The 24,152-nt window shown below is 40.2% G+C and overlaps 1 protein-coding gene across 3 annotated transcripts in view; it reads left to right on the forward strand.

The window, feature by feature from the left end:
- Nucleotides 1–24,152, forward strand: part of NR6A1 (nuclear receptor subfamily 6 group A member 1) — a 214,715-nt gene that overhangs the window by 173,080 nt on the left and 17,483 nt on the right. For 2 of the 3 annotated variants that reach the window (XM_043916880.1, XM_043916882.1), the window contains 5 exons: nt 4,045–4,287; nt 13,600–13,655; nt 20,050–20,204; nt 21,542–21,769; nt 23,131–23,385. In XM_043916880.1, coding sequence (XP_043772815.1) covers nt 4,045–4,287; nt 13,600–13,655; nt 20,050–20,204; nt 21,542–21,769; nt 23,131–23,385 — 937 coding nt within the window. The remainder of the gene's footprint in view (nt 1–4,044; nt 4,288–13,599; nt 13,656–20,049; nt 20,205–21,541; nt 21,770–23,130; nt 23,386–24,152) is intronic. The other variant, XM_043916881.1, reaches the window with a different exon arrangement.

Genomic DNA, 24,152 nt, shown 5'->3' on the forward strand with positions numbered 1-24,152 from the left:
TAAACATGCTTTAAATACCCTTCAAGTCCTTTATAAGAATAGGAGTTGCAAAAACCTTTCTGACATCTGGCCAAGAACCATTTAGGGACATTTTGCTTATGTTTGTTCATTTACAAAGTAAGACATTGGCTTTTTAGCTTTTGTGTGTTTGTTTTTCAAGAGGAGAAGGGCCTGACTTACTTGCATAGACAGAATAAATTTGACTTAACTTTGGCCATAGAGTATGTTAGTTAGGTGCATAGACTTTGGGGGTCCCAGCCCTAGCTCCCTTTCTTACTGGCTGGGTGACTGTTGAAAAGTGATATCACCTCATGAGCTTCATGAGTTTCTTCACCTATAAAGTAGGGTACCTCATTTAGGTTTGTGGTGGTGATTCAGCACAACAACATGTGTTACGTGCTTGGCTGAGAGCCTACACCAAAGTGCTCAGTTAACAATAGCTTCTTCTGTTATTGCCCGCTTCCCTGGTGACTCAGACCGTAAAGAATCTGCCCGCAATGCTGGAGACCCAGGTTCAGTCCCTTTGTTGGGAAGATCCCCTAGAGAAGGAAATGGCTATCCACTCCGGTATTCTTGCCTGGAGAATTCCATGGACAGAGGGGCCTGGTGAGCTATAGTCTATGGGCTTGCAAAGAGTCACACTCGGACTGAGCAAGTAACACTCACTCTTCCCTACATGCTATGAGAGAAGTTTGCCAATTGCTTCTTTGAAGGGCTATGAGTTTGATTGGAAGAGGGCCTTTCTCTTTTTTGTTAGAGAAGCTTCCGTCTGAGTTGGTATCCTAGTCTGTGGCATAGACAAGGGTTTATAGAAACAGAATATGGCAATAAGAATAGCTATGGCCAGAGAAAGCAGTCAGAGGACCCCAAGAGAATCTAGTCTCTTTGCACCCATCAGTAGAAAAGTATCTCCCTCTAGTCTTTGATGTCAGTGTGGCCTTTTTAACGCTTATGAAAAGAACAAGTGTGTTACAAGACATGAGCAGATTCTTAAAATGTCTGTATTTGATTGTTCTGGGGGGGCCTTTGCTCCTGGATCCATTCAGATGCTACACAGAATGCCTACAAGTGCTCTGTGAAGACGTTATTGATCTCCAGTCCTGATACCGGCAGATGAAGCTCACTGCTACTGCTGCTAAGTCACTTCAGTTGTGTCCGACCCCATCCCTAGGATTCTCCAGGCAAGAACACTGGAGTGGGTTGCCATTTCCTTCTCCAGTGCACAAAAGTGAAAGGTGAAAGTGAAGTCAGTCGTTCAGTCATGTCTGACTGTTCGCGACCCCATGGACTGCAGCCTACCAGGCTCCTCCGTCCATGGGATTTTCCAGGCAAGAGTACTGGAGTGGGGTGCCATTGATTAAGCTCAGCCACTTCCTAAAATGGACTAGTCACTTAACTTTTTTTGAGACCTCCAAATGTATTCATTTACAAAATAGTGATAACAATTGTACTCATCTTTGGGATTATGAGAATTACATGACGCGACACAAAGAAAGCACGCTGCCTAGTTGTAGGTGTTCAGTGACGTCACATCCATGAGGTGTAGTTCTTGCAGATATTGATTAGTCATAACCATTTTAAAGTCTACTCTTGCAGAGTTCTTGTATATATCTTAATGTATGCATATAATAGAATATTGACAACTTTAAAATTAGAAAATTTAGATTCTCTGTAGCCAATCATGATTTCCTGACAGTATTCCATGGTCTATTTCTAAGCCTCTTCAGCAGCTCAAGCCCAGCACTCTTAAGAGGTTTCATCTCACACATAGTGCTGTTGTCACGCCATTCGTTGGCCTGTTTGGCCTTGCCTGGTTTAGTTTTTTAATTTGCTATTGTAACTTTGCTCTAATGTTTTCCTTGAGCTTCCTTTGCATTTTTAAAAGGAAAAGAAAAGGAATGCTTATTATACCAGGGCCACTTGATAGGATATCTTAGCCAAGTTTCTTTAGCTGCAGATAACATAAACACATTTAAGTTAGCTTAACAAAGGATTGTGTTATAGGAACATGGGAATATCAGTTTGTCACAGTTTATCAATTTGACCAAAGTTAGGAAGTGAATACAGGCCTCAGAAAGACTTAGAAAGATCTATAACTAGGAACTGTTCAAAACACCTAGGCATTTCCCTTTTTGTATGTCCTTCCCTATTTCCCTAGCTGTGTGGTCTCATGTGTCTGCTGCTCTCTGCATACCTGCTGTTTGCTGTGTGACTCTGAGCAAGAACCTTAATAGGTCTGTGTCCTTGTATGAAAAAAAAAGGTATTAGTTTCCTATGTTGCTGTTAAAAATTACCAGAAACTGGGTAGCTTAAAATGACAAAAATTTATTCTTTCACAATTCTAGAAGCCAGAAATCCGGAGTCAGCTGAAATGAAGGTGCGGGCAGAGCCACATTTTCTTTAGAGGCTCTGAAGGAAAATCCAGAACCTCTTCTTTGCCTCTTTGAGCTTGTAGTGGCTGCTGGTTGGTCCTTGGCTTGTGGCCAGCGTTTCCCTCTGTCTTCACATCCCTTCCCCTGTACACATGTATGTGCGCTGCTGCGTGTCCACGTCCTCTGCTATCTACATCAAGTCTCTCTCATAAAAACAATGTGATTAGGCATAGAGAACAGACATGTGGCTGGAGGGTAGGGGAAGAATGGATTGGGTATTTGAGATTAGCAGATGCAAACTATTACATATAGAATGGGTAAACAAGTCCTACTGTATAACACGAGGAACTGTATTCAATATCCTGTGATAAATCACAATAGAAAAGAATGTGAAAAAGAATGTATAGCTGTATAACTGAATTACTTTGCTGTACAGCAGAAATTAACACAAAATTAATCACCTATACTTCAATAAAATAAATTTTAAAAAACCATGTGGGGACTTCCTGGTGGTGCAGTGATTAAGACTCTGTCTGCACTTCCAGTGCAAGGGATGCGGGTTTGATCCCTGTTTGGGGAATGAAGATTCCATATGCCTTGTTGTGCGGGAAAAAACAAAAAAAGTAATTGCAAGTAGGGCCCATTTTTATAATCTGCCCTTAATGTGATCATATCTGCAAAGACTTTTTTTTCTTGTAACATTTATGGGTTCCAGGTATTAGGACCTGATACCATTGAATGGCCTTTATCTAGCCTACTACAAATGGGGATCATAAAGAAATATCTCAAATTTGGCAAATAATAAAGGCTGTATAAATTCTAGCCTCTTTCCTTCTCTATATCCTTTCTGTATATGCCATTATGCCCTTTAACATTGCCTTCACATACTTTTCTCGAATGTTACTACCACTTTAAGTGTGAACCTGTTTGGATGATAATGATAATTAAAATAATAGCAAATACTGTGCTTGAGTATTTTATCTGTGTTATATATATGACAATAAAATCCTCATTTTACAGATGAGAGAAACTCAGCTCAGAGAGGTGAAGTAACTTAATTTGCCCAAGTTCACCCACCTGCTAAGTGCTAGAACTAGAGTACAATTAAGGATCTTTAATTTTGAGGGCTATGTCCTTATACCTTGCTTGTTACTGAGTGTGGTTCAAATCTCTGGTCTTCTGCCTTGGCCTCTAATCAGAATCTTTCCAGGAGGTTTATTTTTTTCTGATTTTGTTGTAATTGAGGTATAGTTGAGCATGGAAGCTTCTCCACTGGTTAATAATTATAACTATCATTTATTGGGTGTATACCATATGCTGGACACTTACATATATGATAAGTAATCCTTATCACCTTCCTGCAGGGTAGAAGTGGTAGGCTATTGCTAAAGAAAGTAAGGGAGAGGGAGAAGCCGTCCACATTTCTGATTTGGGTACTCCAAGTGATGATAAAACTCAGAGAATATGAGTTCTTTTTTTAGTTAGGCTTTGTTTGTGGAATCTACAGGTAGATGAAGGAGTTTGTTCCTACAGCAAGATGCCACCTCTGCCAATTAGCAGAGAAAGTTATGTTCAGGTAAGGTTATGTTCAGAATCTATCCAGAGTTACTTCTTTTAGAACTGCAGGCTTAAAGCCATCATTTCCACTATGTTCTAACTTTCATGTGTTCAGTTTCTGTTCCAGATGATCGTGCTGAACAACGAACCTGTCTCATTTGTGGGGACCGCGCCACAGGCTTACACTATGGAATCATCTCCTGTGAGGGCTGCAAAGGGTTTTTCAAGCGGAGCATTTGCAACAAGCGGGTATATCGGTGCAGTCGTGACAAGAACTGTGTCATGTCTCGGAAGCAGAGGAACAGGTGCCAGTACTGCCGCCTGCTCAAATGCCTCCAGATGGGGATGAACCGGAAGGGTGAGTGGTGCTTGCGGCTCTACACCCACCCTTCACCCATCACTTTGTCTCCAGTGTCAGCTATTAAGCCTTGGAGTTAGATATTTCCTATGCCTATACTATATACCAGGCCTTGTACTGTGTGTGTACTCATAATCCAAAAATGAATCTGCCTACAGGGATCTCCCAGATTAGGTGGGTAAAAGACTGATGAGACATTGAGGATCATGTGAGAAGGAATGCACAGGCTCCATGTGGCAAGACCCCAATCAACAATCAGATGCTAATAACTAGGATGAATATACTCCAATAGTTTTTTCAGGGCATAATGAAAAGAAGTAGGAATTTTATATGAAAAGACAAGAAGGCTGTAGGTCCCCTGAATGTGTTATCATTCTGTTTGGTAGAATCATGGCATACTCAGGTTGGACATGCCAGAAATCTGCATCCAAGTTGGTGAAGAATTAGGGATTTATTGACAAATTTTCCAAGAGCCATTAGTCTAAAATGACACAAATACACCAATATTCGAAGGGATTTAGCCCAGAGGGCAGCTTTAAAGAATGAATTGGGCTGATGGAAGCGGAAAAACCACCTAGAGAGTTTTTAGAAGGGTCCAGAAGAAAGGGAAGGGGAAAGTGATGGCACAGATGGGGAGATGTGGGAGAAGCTCACCTCATAGGAGTTGGTGACATACTGAGTATTGGTCCTTACTAGAAGTTGAAGTTGAAGATTCAAATTAATAGTAAATTAATTAATAAAGAGTGGGGCAAAATGTTGACCTTCATAGGTGCTGAATTTGAGGTACCTGAGAAGGATACCCATAGACATCCACTAAGGAAGTTGGATATATAAATTGGATTGGAGCTGAGGTGACAAGCCCTGCCTACAAGTAGAAGTTAGTGGAGCTGTTGGCATAGAGGTAGTAAGTTTTGTTAGTGGGTAGAAATCACCCAGAGAGAGAACTTGGATACAGAAGAGAGAACCAGTGTCAGAACTCTAGGAGTACTCTCAGAGGGTGGAGAGTGGTGCAATGTAGTTCAGTAAAAGAGCCCAGACTCAGGAGGCAGAGTTTGGTGACAGACTAGGTCTGTGACCTTGGACGGTTTGCTTTATGTCTCTGATGCTCAATATCTGTACCTTTATAATGATATGATAATACTTTCAGAGCTCTCTAGAGGGTTTAATATGACAGTGTATATAAAATACTCAGCAAGGTATTAGGAGCTCATAGTAGTAGCATGGGCTGGGGATTAGTCAGATTTAATGAATTGTTCAATTTCTGGTTTTGTAGATACACTCAGTTATCCTACAGACTGGTTTTTTAAATTGTATGTGTTTTTAAAATTGTAAACTTGCCTATTACAAAGAAAGGTGAGAGATACAGACTTCCCAGGTGGCTCAGTGGTGAAGAATTCACTGGCTAATGCAGGAAATGCTGGTCCATGGGGTCTTTCTTCTACCTGAAAATCCTCTCCCTTCCCCACTGTCAGCTTACTCCTATAGAAATCCCCCAATACCAAACAAGTAATGTCTTGAAGAGAGAGTCTGGTCATTCATCCGTCTCATATTTATCTAATTTGGTTTTGGTCTCCAGTTTTCTCATCTTCCTTTGTTGCCCTCTTTGAGAGAGGGAGAGGAACTGTTAGTCGCTCAGTCATGTCCAACTGCAACCCCGTGCACTGTAGCCCACCAGGCTCCTCTGTTGGATTTCCCAGGCAAGAATACTGGAGTGGGTTGCCATACCCTTCTCCAGGGGATCTTCCTGACCTAGGGATTGAACCTGAGTCTCCTGCATTGTAGGCAGATAGATTCTTTATCATCTGAGCCACCAGGGAAACCACACTTTCCTTGAGTTTTATCAAAGCATGTTTATGGGTTGCCTTCTTGACTGTTCTCTGATGAACCATGCTGCTTATTCAGTGTTAAGATTCTGAGGCTTCCAGGCAAATTTGCCTGTTTCAGAGAAGCAGCAGCTTTCCCACAGAAACTGTCTAACAATGTTTTGGAGAAAATGACACAGGAGGTGTGAGGGATGTAAAGTTGCCTTCCTAGGCTCATTTGCATGCCAAGCAGGCAGGCTCAGTTGCACAGTGACGGCTTTGTCTCAGAGAGAAACCCTGCCACCTACTGGTTGGTGCTGAGAAAGCAGAATTAAAATCGCAGTTGCCATTGGAGTATTTTGGGGGCAATAGAACTATGGTGTTTGACACAATTTTATGTATCCTGTCAAAACCTATAGAACTGAACACCACAAAAGAAGTGAATTTTATTGTATATAATTTTTTTGAGCAACCATTATTTGGGGGGGGGAGATAAACTGTAGCCAATGGCAAATGAATCTAACTAATAATAAAAATAAATCACAGACTCATTGAAGAGAATGAAGAAGAAAAGAGCTGGCCTTGAAAAATAGAATTTTGACTGTATACTATTAAAACTAAAGACAAAAAGAACTGTATATAAACAAAGCACTCTGATTTATAAATTTGATTCTCTCAAGGTTATGGTTTAGGAATTCTTTCACTACTTTGTTTGTATACTAGGGTTGAACACATAAGTAAATATATTGTTGATAATGAGAGTTGAGTTTCTCACAACAGGGAAATAAGTTATAAGTCAGGAAAGAGGAAGGCTAGAATGAAACCTCTGAGCTAGATTAGACTCAGAGGTTGTTGTAACATGGATTCATGTTTAGATAGATTAAAAAAATAGTTGTGTATGTAGATCCATGAATTTGGTATATATACATAGATTGCCTGACTCTAGGCATTGTGAGGGGCTAGAAGCAGTTACACCCCCAAGAGTAATGAGCACACCTAGTATCCATACCTTGGTTTCTTAATATCAGTAAAAGGACTCAGGACTCTCTGGAGAACTGGTTGACTTTAGGACTGAGGCAGGGAATATATAAAATGAGTCTGGAGCATCTTGTGGGGCCAAAATGTTAGAATGTGCTATAGATATAGATATATGTTAGTTTATATTAGTTTATAACCCAAAGAATAAAATATCCATGAGTTCATACTGAAAAAAGAAACTGAATAAGTAGAGGGATGATGGTTCTTCCTTATTGAAGAATTCTAAGTGTAGAGAAAATAGGAGAAATGGAAAGTCACCCTAGAGCACCATAGTAGTTGCTATAGGCAAGATCTACTGATGGATGCTAAAATAAAAGGCCATAGATTTAAACAGAATCAGAATATTTTGTAATTACAAAGAGAAAAATAGTACATTTCAGTAGAGAATTCTGACAGATATCCTTTAGCTGAGAGATCAAGAGTAACATGAATGTGTTTACATGGACATCTTGTATCCCCAATATGATCACTAAGAAGGGCACATAGGCACATGTACACACAGAGGGGTGGAAAGATTCATTCCCCAGTCAAATCATGAGAAAACATACAAGCCCAGATCGAGCAATATTCAAAATAACTGGCATTCTACAAAAGTCTCCAAAACTGTCAAGGTCATAACGACTAAGAAGCTGTCACAGACTGGAGGAGACTATGGAAACATGACAACTACATGCATTGTGAGATCCTGGGTTGGATTCTGGAACAGGAAAAGGATATTAGTAGAACTAGGAAAATCTGAATAAAGCCTTTGGTGAATAGCGTTGTGCCAAAGTTAATTTTCTAGTTCTGATGAATGGTCTGTGGCTATGTAAGCTTAGTGTATAGAAGGGAAAGCTGGGTGAGGAGTATATGGGAATTCTCTTTATTATTTTTACCATAGTTCTATAAATCTAAACTTGGCCTCAAATTTTAAAAATTAACTATTAGAAAATACAGCTGTCATGTGTACCCTCAGTCTGTGTCCCCTGTCTTTGACACAGATATCTTTTCAGAACTCAAAATGGGCTGGTCAGGAAGTTAATTAACAAGTCAATGAGGGAGATTTAAATAATGGTGGGAAGTAGAGGCTGGACCCTTTCTTTTCATCCCCACAACTACCTGAATGCCCCCAATACACATTCTCCTCACACATCTTGCAGTCTTTAGGTAAAGTCAGGAGTCCTCAGAATAATTTTCAAGAACCCTCTGGCATCCCTTTCCTCCCCTCCACATAGGGGGAAGAATTATGTGCTCTTCCCACATAATCCAGTTCTCTTAAGAACTCAGGATGTTTCATGTTTTGGTGGCTTTGCACACTTGGTTTCATCTTCCTGGAATATTCTACCCCCTTTTTCTTCACCTGACTTCTTCACTCAGTTTTTATTTGTAACATCTTCTGAGAAACCTTCTCTGACACCACCCTCCACTCACCCGATGACCTTCTTGTACTTCCGTAACCCATTTTTGCCCTCTGCATAGTACTGATCACCTTGTGCTCTTTGTCTGTTCTCGCCATTATTGAGTGATCCTTTCAAGGGCTGTGACCAACTCTTACTTTTCTCTTATATCCCTTTTGGTGTAGAATGCTTCCTGGTTTGGTGAATTGACTGTGGTTGGTCAGGGATAGGGGAGACCAGATAGGAAGTTGGGTGAGGGAAATATTGTTAAAATCATTAGAGGCAAGAGGAAACTACACTGAGCCACGTGGGAAATTTCTATCAGTTAAGTAGTTATGTGGAAATATAAAGTTCCCTTAACTCTGTTGTCTCATAACTTGCTAGACAACTAGTTCAAAAGTCCTCTCAAGTCAGCCTTCTTGGAGGAGGTTGGTGTTTGTAGAACATTGTGAGATAGTGATGCTGTGGCATTGCCATGTCACTTGACCAGGATAAACACGGAGTACCAAGAAAGGAGAGAAAATATTTGAGCAGAAATCTTGAAGGAAAAGAAGATCAAGCTCCTTAGAAATTTCAAGAGCTTTGTAAAAATGACTCCCACTTCGGTCTCTCTTCCTTGATGTGTATTATTTACTATTTGAGAGTAAGTTGAAGATTCATTCCCCTTCGCTTCTCACATAATTACAGCACTGTTATCAAAATCAGGAAATTTAACATGACATAATACTATTAATATGAAATTAAAAGATGCCTGCTCCTTGGAAGAAAAGCTGTGACAAATCTGCACAGTGTGTTAAAAAGCAGAGACATCACTTGCTGACAAGTCGTCCATGTAGTCAAAGCTATGGTTTTTCCAGTGGTCATGTATGGATGTGAGAGTTGGACCATAAAGAAGGCTGAGCGCTGAAGAATTGATGCCTTGGAACTGTGGTGCTGGAGAAGGCTCTTGAGAGTCCCTTGGACTGCAAGATAATCCAATCAGTCCTAAAGGAAATCAACCCTAAATTTTCATTGAAAGAACTGGTGCTAAAACTGAAGCTCCAATACTTTGGGCACCTGCTGTGAAGAGCTGACTCATTGAAAAAGACCCTGATGTTGGAAAAGACTGAGAGCAAGAGGAGAAGGGGGCGACAGATAGTTGGATGGTATCACTAACTCAATGGATGTAAGTTTGAGCAAACTCAGGAAGATAGTGAAGGACAGGGAAGCCTGGCATGCTGCAGTTCATGGGGTTGCAGAGAGTCGGGCACGACTTGGCAACTGAACAACAACAACAATACTATTAATTAATTGCCGGTCATATTTAAGTTTCACTAGTTATCCCAATGTCCCTCGTAGCAATTTCTATTTTCTAATCCAGGAGCCAGTCCAAAATCACACATTGTATTTAGTTCTTAGGTCTCTTTAATCACCTTTGATCTGAAGTGGTTCCTCATTCTTTTCTTATTTTAAATCACTTATTCTCTAGACTGTCCCTTAATTTGGGTTTGTCAGTTTCCTCACAATTAGGTTGCTCTTGACGCAGTTTTGGTGAGAATGCCACAGATACAATGTTGTGTCTTTTAGTACATCCTATCAGGAGTGCATGGTGGGCTTCCCTGGTGGCTCATTGGTAAAGAATCCACCTTCCAATACAGGAGACACAGGTTTGATCCCTGATCCAGGAGGATCCCACATGCCACAGAGCGACTAAGCCCATGTGCCTCAGCTGTTGAGCCTGTGCTCAGAAAAAGCCTGTGCAGCAGTGACCCAGCACAGCCAAAAATAAATAACATGAATTTAAAAATTAAAAAGAGTACATGGTATAAGTTTGTCCTATTATTGGTCATGTTAACTTGGACCACTTAGTTAAGGTGGTCTCACTTGGGTAAGGTGATGTCATAAGATTACATGACCACTGGAAAAACCATAGCCTTGACTAGATGGACCTTTGTTGGCAATGTAATGTCTCTGCTTTTTAATATGCTATCTAGGTTGGTCATAACTTTCCTTCCAAGGAGTAAGCGTCTTTTAATTTCATGGCTGCAATCACCATCTGCAGTGATTTTGGAGCCCCCAAAAATAAAGTCTGACACTGTTTCCACTGTTTCCCCATCTATTTCCCATGAAGTGATGGGACCAGATGCCATGATCTTAGTTTTCTGAATGTTGAGCTTTAAGCCAACTTTTTCACTCTCCTCTTTCACTTTCATCAAGAGGCTTTTTAGTTTCTCTTCACTTTCTGCCAAAAAGGTGGTGTCATCTACAAGATGAGAATGGAGAGTCGCATAAGAACCAGATCCCAGAGGATCTTGAATGCCAAGCCAGGGAACTTGAATTTAATTAACCCATAGACCACAATGAACCCAGTGGATTTTGAGCAGGGGTTTGATGTAGTTAGCTTTGTGTCTGTTTGTCTTTCTGGTTTCTAGGTATTGGTTGGCTACCCAACCTAAGCAGGTGAGGAATGTGTTCTAGAGCAGGAAAAAATATTTGTGCTTCTTCTGAGCAGATAGAAGAACCATAGCTGATGCCATTCTCTAAGGTTTAGATGAGAGGTGCAGCAGAACTCTTTATGTGATTCTACCCAAAAGCCCTTTGTTTTGTTGTTTTAAGTAAGTTCACTACCAGAAAGACTCAGCCCTGCTGAAAAACTTGCTCTTAATTCAATGTAGCATCAAGGAACAAGTACAGCTTTAGAATAAGAAGACCTAAATTGAAATCCCTGCTCTATCAGTTCTTAACTGAGTAACCTTGAACACATCCTTTTTTGTCTAAACTGCATAGGATAATATTAACGTATACTTTGTGTGTGTGTGTGCGCGCGCTGCTGTTTTATTTTTTAATTAATTTATTTTAATTGGAGGATAATTGCTTTACAATATTGAGATGGTTTTCGCCATATATTAACATGAATCGACCACAGATATACGTATGTCCCCCCCATTCTAAACCACCCTCCTACCTCCCTTCCCACCCTATCCCTCTGGGTTGTCCCAGAGCACCAGCTTTGGGTGCCCTGCTTCATGCATCGAACTTACACTGTCCATCTATTTTACATATGGTATTGTACATGTTTCAGTGCTAGTCTCTTAAATCATCCCACCCTCGTCCTCTCCCACTGAGCCCAAAAGTCTGTTCTTTACATCTGTAGCAAAAGAGATATAGAGGTAAAGAACAGACTTTTAATATATGCTTTTTAAGGTTGTTGTGAGGATCAGTGTATCTTAGTATGATATAAGTTTTAAACTATGAGCCAAATTTTTGTTTTAACAGAGGCACTGTGACACATAATGTTGTTGCCCACACTTCAGGCAGTTTCAGGCCATTTTAACAAATGTTACCATCTCTGATTAAACCAGTACTATTATTTTATGTTCTTCTTTAAATTATCTTTTTGAAAAAAAGTGAATTTTCAAACAGTTTTTAGCACTTCAGTGAATGGAAAATCAGTATTTTTTAATGGACATTAGGATAAGTGTATACTTGAGAGATTATCTACGTACAGCCTAAAATTATGTTTCTCCTGTGGGATGCGCACACATTTAGGGAAATTATAGTGGTGGAAAGAAAGTTGGTCTTAATCTGATAGCCTGGGCTCCAAATCTTGATTCTAATATTTAGTTTCTATCACTCAAAGTAAAATATTTTTCTGAGCATTAGAGTTATTTGTTCAGTGGGAGTGATAATACTAATAATACTTTACTCATGGGTTAACTTTACACATGACAATACCTAACATATATATGAGTTTCTTACTCCAGGTGGGGTTGAGGGACAACACAAGTTTTTAAATAACAGAACAAGAAATTGGTAAGATGTAAATCTTTAAAATTTATGGCACTTTAAACAAGAAGGAAAGCATGTTGAATTCCTTCCTCACCTCCAAGACATTGAGAGTGAAATATCAAGTGAGAAATATTCAGTGTTGTACCTGCCAATGATAGATTTTTGTTCTGTACCTGTGAACTGAAACAAAGGTATGTGTGAAATATCAGTATTGGAAATAGAAGTGTCTAAAGACTGTCACTGGCCCTGGAACAGCAGCAAAGGAATTTTAAGATGTTTAGAACTTGAAATTAGGTTAAAAGAGAGCTTCTAGACAACAACCATCATGTCTCTAGGTAATATTCATCTAACTGTATATGTTTCTTGCCCCCAATTCACAGCAGCCTTTTAAAGCCGACTGTTACCTCCTACTTCGTAAGTAGAAAGTAGTCCCTCAGTCGTATCTAACTCTTTGCAACCCCATGGACTGCAGCCCACCAGGCTCCTCTGTCCATGGGATTTCCCAGGCAAGAATACTGAAGTGGGGTTGCCATTTCCTTCTCCAGGGGATCTTCCCAACCCAGGGATCAAACGCAGGTCTCCTGCATTGCGGGCAGATTCTTTGCTTTCTGAGCCAGCAGGAAATGCCAGGCCCTATTCTTAGAGCTTTAGCTAAATTATATGTAACCCTCACAATTCCCCATAAGACAGGTTCTAATATTCCTCTTTGTTTTTCTGAAACTGAAATTCAGAGAGATGAATAAACTTGTTTGTAATTACTCAGACCTGGCAAAAACAGGATTCGACTCCAGCTTGTCTTAAGTTGGTATGTGTATTCTTCTAAGACCAAGAATGATTTCTGCTTTAAGGAAAACAAACTTCCTGTCAGCCTTTCAATTATCCCAGGTAACTGTTAGGCTTGGAGCCTTTACCTTTTCAGGTAACCAACCATGCCCTAAGGACTTTATAGATTGGATAACCTAGACTGGAAGTAAAAATACTGTATTTAAAAATGGAAATATTCTTTTTGTCTTCCACCCAACCTTCTTGAATTTATCAAGGCTTTCAAATTCATCATCCTGGTGGGATATTTGTAGCTGTAGGACTACTAATAATGCCATCATGTTTGTTGAGCATATTGAATGTATACAGTGTGTGTATCCAGTGCCTTGGGAGCCCAAAAGTATCTGCTGCTTATGATGGAAAATATATGTGATTTGGGTCCAGAAAGACCTGTGTTTTAATGTTAGCTTCACCAATTACTGCCTTGTGCTTTTGGCCAAATAAGTTCTCTTTTTGTGCCTAGACTCTTGTGGGCATGCTTCTTATTATTTTATATTTACTTCCAGCAATCAGAGAAGATGGCATGCCTGGAGGCCGGAATAAGAGCATTGGGCCAGTCCAGGTGAGTTCTGGGTCTTACTCTGTGTGATGCACCCTGGAAGCTGAAGCCTCCAGATGGTCCTCAAGCTGCTCACCTTGATCCTCCTATCTGCTTCTGGTGGGGAGCCAACTTTACTTTCATTCCTGTTAAACTGCTTTTAGAACCTGGGTATGAATGTGTTTTGAAAATCTTAAATATATAAAGATAATGATTAAAGTTCTTGTGATCCCTCAACTTGCTTAAAGGATTTTTACAGAAGGTGAACCCAATCCTGGTTCTAAAGCATCCAGAGGATAATTTATTTGTTAACTTTTTGGCCACATGGCTTATGGGATCTCACTTCCCTGACAAGGGATTGAACCCAGGCCCTCAGCAGTGACAGCATGGAGTTCTAACCACTGGAGTGCCAGGGAATTTCCCAGAGGATTTTTATGTCAGCCACTTAAGGTTGTAGGTTATAGTTAATCTGGCAGAAATCAGCAAGACTACTTAGCTATTCAATGTTGTTAAAGGTATTTCCACAGAAAGTTCATTGCCTTATTTGTAAAGTAAGGAAGGTAATACACATTCAGTCCCACAAACATTTACTTGGTAGTACTTACTGTTTGCCAGACCCCCTGTACTGTAAACTCAGTCTAGTGGGAAAGTCATGTTTTTGAAGACCTGGGTTAAAGGTAGGTGAAACTGGTGGCAGAGAAAAAGCAGTTAAAAGGATTTTATAGGACTTCCCTGGTGATCGAATAGTTAAGGCTCTATGCTTCCATTGCAAGTGGTGTGGGTTCTATCCCTAGTTGGGGAGATAAGATCCCATGTACCATGTGGACCGCCCCCCCCAAAAAAAAGCGGGGGATGTGGGGAGAATGTTACAGAAGTGTAGGCAAGAGATATAGACTGTGGTTTCAAATAGGGCGGTAATAGTGCAGATTGAGGAAAGGGAATAGATTCAAGAAATATTTAATAGGTAAAATTGATAGGAGTTATCCAATTGAATATGGGGGAATGAGAGAAAGACAGGAATTCAGAGTTGTCTTAAGACATACACTGATGATGTATGGGAGGGTTTTCTGTCATGTGAGCCTGGTATACATATGCACTCAGTTGGATTCTCTTTTTCATCAAACATTTTTATTCACTTATTCAAATCATTTATATCTCTTACAAATTAATATATTTCAGTCTCCATTCATATCTGCTCTATTTTGTGTGATAAAAACATATAACATGAAATATACCTCCTTAACAAATTAAGTGTATAATACAGTAGTGTCAACTATATGCACATTTTGTATAGCAGATCTCTAGAACGTTTTAAGCTTGTGACTGAAACTTTAGTAGTAACTCCGTATTTCTCCTTCCCTCCAATCCCTGACAAGCATCATTCTACTTTCCCCTTCTAAGAGTTTGACAACTTTTGATACATCATATAAGTGGCATCATGCAGTACTTGTCCTACTGTGACTGCCTTATTTCACTTAGCATAATGTCCTTAAGATTCATCCATGTTGTAGCACATGACAGGATTCCTTCCTTTTTAAAGCTGAGTAACACTCCATTTTTGTATATAGTACTTTTTGGGTTTTTTGTTTTTGCTTTGTGGTTTTTGCTTTTAACTTTTATTGGAGTATCGTTGATTTACAATGTTGTGTTTCTGTTGTACAACAAAGTGAATCAGTTATACATATGTCCATTATAGGCCATTACTGAGTGTTGCATAGAGTTCCCTGTACTAGAATAGGTCCCTTTTAAATTACCTATTTTGTATATAGTACTAGTACAGGAGATTCTCAATCCTAGTCTCTGAGTCTCCCCACCCATTACCCCCTGGTAACCATACGTTTGTTTTCTACATAAGTTCATTTGGACTATTTTTTTAGATTCCACATAAAAGCTATATCATATGATATTTATCTTTCTTTGGCTTACTTTCACTCAGTATGACAGTCTCTGGGTCCCATTCATGTTGCTGCAGGTGGCATTATTTCGTTCTTTTTTATGGCTGAATAATATTCCACTGTGTATATGTATATATGTACCACACCTTTATCCGTTCCTCTGTTGATGGACATTTAGGTTGCTTCCATGGCCTGGTTATTGTAAGTAATATATAGCACATTTTGTTTTTTCATCCATTGATGGACATTTAGATTGTTTCTACCTCTTGGGTATAGTGACAGTGGCCTTGGCTACAATGAACATGGGAGGGCAAATACCTCTTCAAGATCCTAATTTCAACTCTTTTGGATAAATAGCCTGAGTGGGATTACTGGGTCATATGGTAATTCTATTTTTAAGTTTTTGAGAAACCTCCATGCTATATTACATAGTCACCACACCATTTTATATTCCCACCCAAGTGCACAGGGTTCTAATTTTCTGCATTCTCTCCAGCACTTCTTGTTTTCTGGGGGTTTTTGGTTTATTTGCATAGTTGTTTATTTGATGCTGGCCATCCAAATAGGTATGAGGTGATATCTCATTATGGCTTTGATTTGCATTTCCCTGATGATTGGTAACATTGAGCATTTTTTCGTATGCCTTTTGGGTATTCATATGTTTTCTTTGGAGAAATGTCTATTAAGTATTTTGCTATTTTTTTGATCAGGCTGATTAATTTAATTGACTCTTGGGTTGTAGGAATTCCTTATATATTTTGAATATTAACCTTTATCAGATATATGGTTTGTAAAAATTTTCTGGAAGGTGCCCATTCACTTTGTTGACTTTGTTTTGCAGAAGTCTTTTGGTTTAATGTAATTCCATTTGTCTGTTTTTGCTTTGGTGTCATATTCACAAATTCATTGATAAATTAGGGTTATTGGATTAATAAATATGAGCTACTATATATAAAATAGATAAGCAACAGGATAATACTTTATAGCACAGGGAATTACACCCATTATCTTGTACCTATAATGGAATAGACTCTGCAAAAATACTGAATCACTGTGTTATAAACCTGAAACTAACACAATGTTGTAAGTCAACTATACTTCAATTAAAAAAAAAAATCAGTGTCAAGAAACTTTCTCTCTGTTTGCTTTTAGGAGTTTTTTAAATTTTATGTTTGTCTTTAATCCATTGAGTTGCTTTTTGCATATAGTGTAGGTAAAACTCTTAATTCCATTCTTTTGCATATGGATAGGTGGTTTTCCCAGCACCATTTGTTGAAGATACACTCCTTTTCCTATCGTGTAGTCTTGGCAACTTTGTCAAAGATTTTGACCATATATCTGAGCTTATTTGGGGGATCTGTATGTCTGTCCTTGTGCCAGCACTTCACTGTTTTGATTACTTTAGCTTTGTAATATGTTTTGAAGTCAGAAAATACAAGGCCTCTAGCTTTGTTGTTCTTTCTCAAGATTGTTTTGGCTGTTTGGGGTTCTTTGTGATTTCATATGAATTTTAGGATTTTTTTTTTTCTGCAGAAAAAAATGCCATTGGAATTTTGATAAGGATTGCATTGAATCTATAGGACACTTTGGATAGTATGGAGTTTTTAAGAATGTTAGGGTCTTTTAATCTATAAACACAGGATGACTTTCCATTTATTTGTGTCTTTAATTTCTTTGAGCAGTGTACGAGTCTTTCACCTCCTTAGTTAAGTTTATTCCTAAGTATTTTATTCTTTTTTAATGCTATTGTAAATGAGATTGCTTTCTTAATTTTCTCTCCAGGTAATTCATTGTCAGTATATAAAATGCAACTAATTTTCTGTGTTGGCTTTGTATCCTACAGCCTTGCTGAATTCTTTGATTAGTTCTAACAGCTTTTTGGTGACATCTTATATGTCTTCTGTGAACAGAAATAATTTTGCTTCTTCCTTTCTAACTTGAATGCCTTTCCTTTCTTTCTTTTTTTAATTTGCCTAGTGCTCTGCGACTTCCAGTAATATCTAGAATAAATGTGGTAAGAGTGGGCATCCTTACCTTGATCCTGATCTTAGAGGAAAAGCTTTCCATTTTTTACCTTTGGGTATGATATTAGCTATGGGCTTTTCACATATGGTCTTTATTTGTATTCATTCTTTTTATATTTAGATACAGTAGAAAGTTTATCCATTGGGAAGAATTCTTAAGCATTTCCTCAATTAAAAACCTTCCTCAGTATTACCTGATGTTCTTTGAGTACCTTCTGTGACTCGCTCACCGTGCCAAGGGATCTTCAGTCATTTACATCTACAGACTCTCTGTTCTCTCCAGAATTGAGGAAACTGATGCTCAGAAAAATCTGTTTCATCTGTCATTGCATTTGTGGTTTTGATACTGGGCATATAATTTTCCTTTTAGTCTTTTTCTGTTTCTAGGTGGTATGTTAGGAAGAGAGAGCTGTTATCTCCAAGTCCTTAATTGTAACTAAAAATAAAAAGGAATAGAATTTCCACTTATTGAGCACCTGTTGTGCCCATGCACTTAATAACTTTATCTTAGATTAACCTCCCAAGTCTGTATTACTTAACCTGTTAGATAGTGAGGTTTGCTCCAGCATCTAGTGGGGGAACCATGAGCTATGAGGGAGTGTTACCTCTGTTTTACTGATGAGGGGGCTAAGGTTCAGAGAACTTGAATGATTTGCTCAACAATAAGTACCTAGATAGGAAATGGTGGATGAGATTTAAACCCAGATTCAGGCACTCCCAACACGCCCCATCTCCTGTTCAGTCCATTAGTGATTGCTTAGTGTCCCATGGGACCCACAGGGAGAGACTGCTACAGTCTAACTTTGACTCCAGCCAGGATAAGCCTGATTTTACCATAACTGGCCCTTCTCACCACACTCAAGTACTTTCATGCCCTCCATGCTCTGGTCTTGCTCTCACCACCATCACTGAGGCTACACATTCAGGGCCTCACTAGATATTTTGTAATTTGATGGCACCATTTGTCTTCCTGTGTCTCGTTAAATGTAAAGAATGTTCTGTGTTCTGCAGACTTCTAAGAAAAAAGATTTGGGTCGGGGTTTTTTTTTTTTTTTTTGCTACTTGTGACTGAATAAAAAAAGACAAACCCTCTAATTCAATATGCAGTCTAAGCTACTTAAAACCAATCACTCAGCTTGAGCACCGCGTAAACATTCTCGTTTTCCCTCCAAGTCCTCTGTGTTGGCTGACTTCCAGTTCTAAATGTCTCCTGTGTTTATGATTGGAGCAGCTCTAAGTTCCCTCATAGGCTGCTGCAACAAAGAAGTATGCAATTTTGAGTCAGATAGACTTGGGAGAAAATGTCTTCCCAGGCTCTTCTTAGGAACAAAAAGCAAAAATTCATCTGTCTTCCTACTCAATATTCACTCCCATTCTGTGTGCTGACTTTAGCCACCTTGGCCTCAACCCTGGGTTACACACTTTATGGAAGAAGTGTTCGGCCACTCCCTGTATGGCATTGTAGCTAGAGCACTGGACTGCATACATGGCTACTCCGGCCTCTTCCTCAGACTCCTGCTCAGACATGGGCAGGCCAGTTTGCTTGGTGGAGCTATAATTTCTTTTATTCAATAGGCTTAGAAATGTCTTTCTTACTAAGAAAACTCATGTAAAGGTGTATAGTCAGTACTTAATAAGTGGACATTTATTCATTTATCCATCATGCATTTATTTGAGTACTGCTTTCTTCTAGATCCTGTCATAGCCTAAGGTCTTATTGGGGATATTTTTGTGATACATTATCCAGTGGTAATGAAGATACCATTGTCAACCTTCTATAATAGTTACTATGAAAAAAAAAAAAATAGTTACTATGTGCAAGGCTCTTTTCTAAACATGTGTTAATATATTAACTAATTTAATCCTCACAACAATCCTATATGATACTTAATATTATTCTTTCCATTATACAGATGAAAGCACTTAGGTTTACATAATTATATGACTTGCTCTGAGATGGTACAACTAGAAAGTGGCAGAACCTGTATTAGAACAAAGGTGATTTGACTGTAAAATTCAAACTCTTAACTGTTATGCTATTCTGTCTCTCAGAATACACAGAATTATATGAGTGGATAGAAGAAAGACCTAAAATTCTATCTGAGCTTAGTAATAGAATGAATCAAAACGAAGGTGACATTTGAATTGGGTCTTAAAGTGCAAGTAGGAGTTTGTTATTGAAGAGTGGTGTTTCAACAGTAGGAAAGACTAGGTGAAGAACAAAGAGGAATGTTGAGGAACCTGGAGGCTTTATGGCTTGAGAGGAGGGGAAATGGGCAAAAGGAAGGCTATGGTGAGCCATAGTGCTGATAGGCAACCAAACTGTCCTAAGATTATGAGAGAGAGACCTGAAGTATAGGGGTGGCTGGGAGGAAATTTGGTTTTCTCTAGAGAGAGTTCTAGGAATCCCCATGAAGTTTAAATAAGTTCTCAGTCCTAAAGAAGGAACAGAGGGTATCCTGAGCACTCAGTCTAACATATATCAATGCCTTATCAAAGATATCAGAGGAAGAGATCGAAAGGATTATGTCTGGGCAAGAATTTGAGGAAGAGGCCAATCATTGGAGCAACCATGGTGACAGCGACCACAGTTCCCCTGGGAACAGGGCTTCAGAGAGCAACCAGCCCTCACCCGGCTCTACACTCTCCTCCAGGTGAGCTTCAAGGCAAACCCAGCATCATCTGGGGATCACCCAAAGAGTGGACTCACAAGCAAGCAGCCTCAGGGCTGGGCTGCTATTCCTGCCCATCTGTCTCAGCCACTGTACTTTTGCTTCCTCAGTCTTTTGGGGTAGGAGTCAGGATAATGCAAAGCATCATTTTGCAGCCCATTTTTTAGCTAAAGACCTTGAAAATGTTGGCATTCTCTAGCAGACTGCTAAAGTGCTGTAGCCACTATTTGTGTCCATACTTTCTTCACCTAACAGAATGACATTTTAATTGTAGCTCTTTTCTCTCGGTTATTTTTTCACTGGGGGAAAAAAGACACATTGACAATATTGGACTAAGCTATCATTTCTCTGCCTCAGCAAGAATAAAGATTTTCACATTATAAGTTTTAAGAAACAGTGAAAACTTCAAGTAAGTCAGATTTGCTGGTATCATGAAATACCAGTTTTTTAACTCATGGTGCTAGAATGGTATCTTAAGTTAGTTGTTAGGTGTGAAATATAACCATCACCAAAGAAGATTCTTTTTTCCAGAAATTTCTGCAATAGGACATTTTTTTATAAAGACCAGATAGTAAATATTTTAGGCTTTGCAGGCCATACAGTCTAGGTCTCAGCTACTGAGTTCTGCCATTGTAGTGCAAAATCGACCAGAGACCATAGGTAAATGAATGAGTGTGGCTGTGTTCTAATAAAGCCTCACTTAGCAAAACAGGCCATGGTTTACAGTTTGCCAGCCCTGTCACAGGAGATGCATCTAGGTAATATTAGTTGACTGAGTGGTTAGATTTCTCCAAAAAGGGGGGAAGATAAGAATGTGCCTTTCTCTTGATATATTTCATTATAGTTTTTATTCATTCATTTGTTCCCTAGCTTGTTCCTTCCTTTGAATGTCCAGGGAGTTGTTGCCACACGCCAGGTTCTTTGCTTGGTGCTGATTTTGTTTTGTGGTCTGGCAAGACACTTAGCCTGTCTCTGACTTAATTGTCCTAGCAGTATAAAATATAAACACTCACCTTTGTCATCACAGTCTATGAGTATTCTGTGAAACTCCCCAAATGTGGCACAGAGACCGTGTAATCAATATTTATTCAGTGCAGCTCTGCCAGGTCCTGAGTGTCCAAGGGTGAGCCACGCCCATACACACTGGCACAGAGTCCCCATCGAGTAGGGAGACGTGCATGCTGCCACTGACTGTGGTCCTGGCTTACTGAAGGCAGGGAGCATAGCCAAAGAACACCTGAGCCACTTCCTGGCTGACTTCCTCTGAGGAGGCAGTGGACTTGTGATGGTTCTGCTTGACATGAGACTTTTCTCTCCAGCAGGTCTGTGGAATTAAATGGATTCGTGGCATTCAGGGATCAGTACATGGGGATGTCTGTGCCTCCACACTATCAATATATACCGCACCTTTTTAGCTATTCTGCCCACTCGCCACTTCTGCCCCCACAAGCTCGAAGCCTGGATCCCCAGTCATACAGTCTGATTCATCAGCTGGTGTCAGCCGAGGACCTGGAGCCACTGGGCACGCCCATGTTGATCGAAGATGGGTGAGTGAGCCTTGCTGTGTTTAGCCCTGCAGCTTCAGTGTGGCCCCTTCCCCACACCCACCTTCATCCCGGGCCTCTCTACCCCAGGCTTTGAAATGAGTCAGGGTATAATAAGTGATGACTCAGGCATCAGAGGACAAATCTGTGCTTATCATTGAAGTCAGTGGTCTCTCATTTTTCTCTTGAACATCATTTCTCATAGAGCTGGGTCTATTTATCTGTCCCTATGGAACTGGGATTAAAGGGCTTTTGTTTCTGGTTGGGCTTAAGTAAGCCAGACCTTGAAATGTGCCAGAGATGTGCCAGAGATGAGCTGTAATTCTGGATATCATTGTACATTAGGTTTAGGTTCTTAACATAGTACTGGTTGTACGGCCTGTCTGTATCCCTAGTCAACATAGTGCCATGTGCTCTGTGTGCAGGCCTGAGTGAGTGGAAGAAATACTCAGTCCTGTCAGCTCTGCCTGAGTAGATAATAGTTCAGCCATTTAGGCCTACCCATTGCTGTACTCAGTAGTCATTTGACCTGAACCATAGGCTATTTGAGTGTGTTATTAAGCTTAGATCTCCTTCTTCCTCGCCGCCTGCCCAAGATACCCTGAGATTTCTTAAGCTAGTCTTAAGTTTCAGAAGAGGAAATTCAATTATCTTCCTACAGGGAAGCCATCATCAAACCTTTACAAGTCAGGTGTGGGAGTGTGGAGAAGAGTCACACAACAGGGCCTTGAGAAAAAGAAAACTGGAACCCTATTTCCTCCAGCCCAGAGATGAGGAAGGCCCTGTTCCTTCCATTGCACAGTAGTTTAGAAGGGCTGAGCAACTCTAGTTTCCTGAATTCTCACCACCAGGGGGTGCCGTGAGAGCAAGAAAAGCTTCTGAACGTGTTGTATTCTTTTTCAGCTATCTCGCCCCACGGCTAGCTCAATCATGGTTGACTCAATTGACTACATTGAGTTTTGCGTCAGCCCATGTATTGAGTGGGCACCAGATGTACCCTAACGGAGCTTTCATTGCCAAAACTGGTGCACGAGTGACTGGGAATTTTTTTGTAACACATGAAGCATTAGTCGACACCAAGATTAAAAGTCATACTCCTGACAACTGCCCAAATTTTTAAGCCTCCTTTCCCCTTTGTAACCTTTTCTTACCAAACCTGCCCCTCCAGCCTTGAGCTTACTGCGGGCCCCAGTCCTATCCTTTTATCATTAGACTGAATTGAATGGAACTGGAGATCCATGGTCAAGGGCAAGGAGCCCACTGCCAGAGACCCTTTGTGCCCTTAGGAATATCTCCCTCCTTGGCCCCCATCCTCACTGCTTTGGCCACCAAAAGTAACTTTCCCCTCTCCGTTCCCCCTCCAGATACGCTGTGACTCAGGCAGAGCTGTTTGCCCTGCTTTGCCGCCTGGCTGACGAGCTGCTTTTTAGGCAGATTGCCTGGATCAAGAAACTGCCTTTCTTCTGCGAGCTCTCAATCAAGGATTACACGTGCCTCCTGAGCTCTACGTGGCAGGAGTTAATCCTGCTCTCCTCCCTCACTGTTTACAGCAAGCAGATCTTCGGGGAGCTGGCTGATGTCACTGCCAAGTACTCACCCTCAGATGAAGAACTACACAGGTGAGACCTCCTTGCTGGGGAGGAAGTCTCAGGCAACCAGACCATTATCATCTCTACCAGGCAGAGTGCCTGGCACTCCACAGGATGGGCATTAAAGCCACCCAGGGATGGACGTGAGTCTTCACTGTGCTGCTGACTAACTTGTAACTTTGGTCAAATCTCTCATCCTCAGGTTCTGAATTCATAAAGTAGGGTAATGACAATACCGCTCCAACAGGGTAGTTGTGAGGAAAAAATGATAATGTGCAGCAAAACTTAGCAAGTGCTAAGCTGTTATTTTGATCACATCTGGATTACTAAGTTAATGTATCTGGAAAAAACAGAAATCTGAGATTTTCCTATAAGGTGAGGGACTGTGAGCTATCATTTATAATCCAAGAACAGGACCCCAGAGTTATTGTAGTACCTACTGTGTGCCAAGCACTGGGCTTGGTATTTTACATTATTGTCTTTCTTTCTCACAGCCTCTAGCATTATAGGTGTTGTTATGCCCATTTTATAGATGAGAAAACTGAAGTTCAGAAGGACTTGCCCTTGAGGGTTTTAGATTTGAACCCAGTGTCTATATTTGAATCTGGGCCTGCCCAACTGAAATCTTAGGCTCTTTCACTGTATCTCAGATGCAGTAAGATAAGATCATGGAACTGAAATACTGAGCTCTCCTTTCTTGATGTTTCCCACTGACTAGGATCTTTCTAACCTCCTTGCCTAGAGCAGGTGACATCCCCAAATCAGAAAAAAATGATCCATTGATACATTTCTGACTT

The sequence above is a fragment of the Cervus elaphus genome, chromosome 11, assembly GCF_910594005.1.
Source record: "Cervus elaphus chromosome 11, mCerEla1.1, whole genome shotgun sequence".
In the NCBI taxonomy this organism is placed as follows: domain Eukaryota; kingdom Metazoa; phylum Chordata; class Mammalia; order Artiodactyla; family Cervidae; genus Cervus; species Cervus elaphus.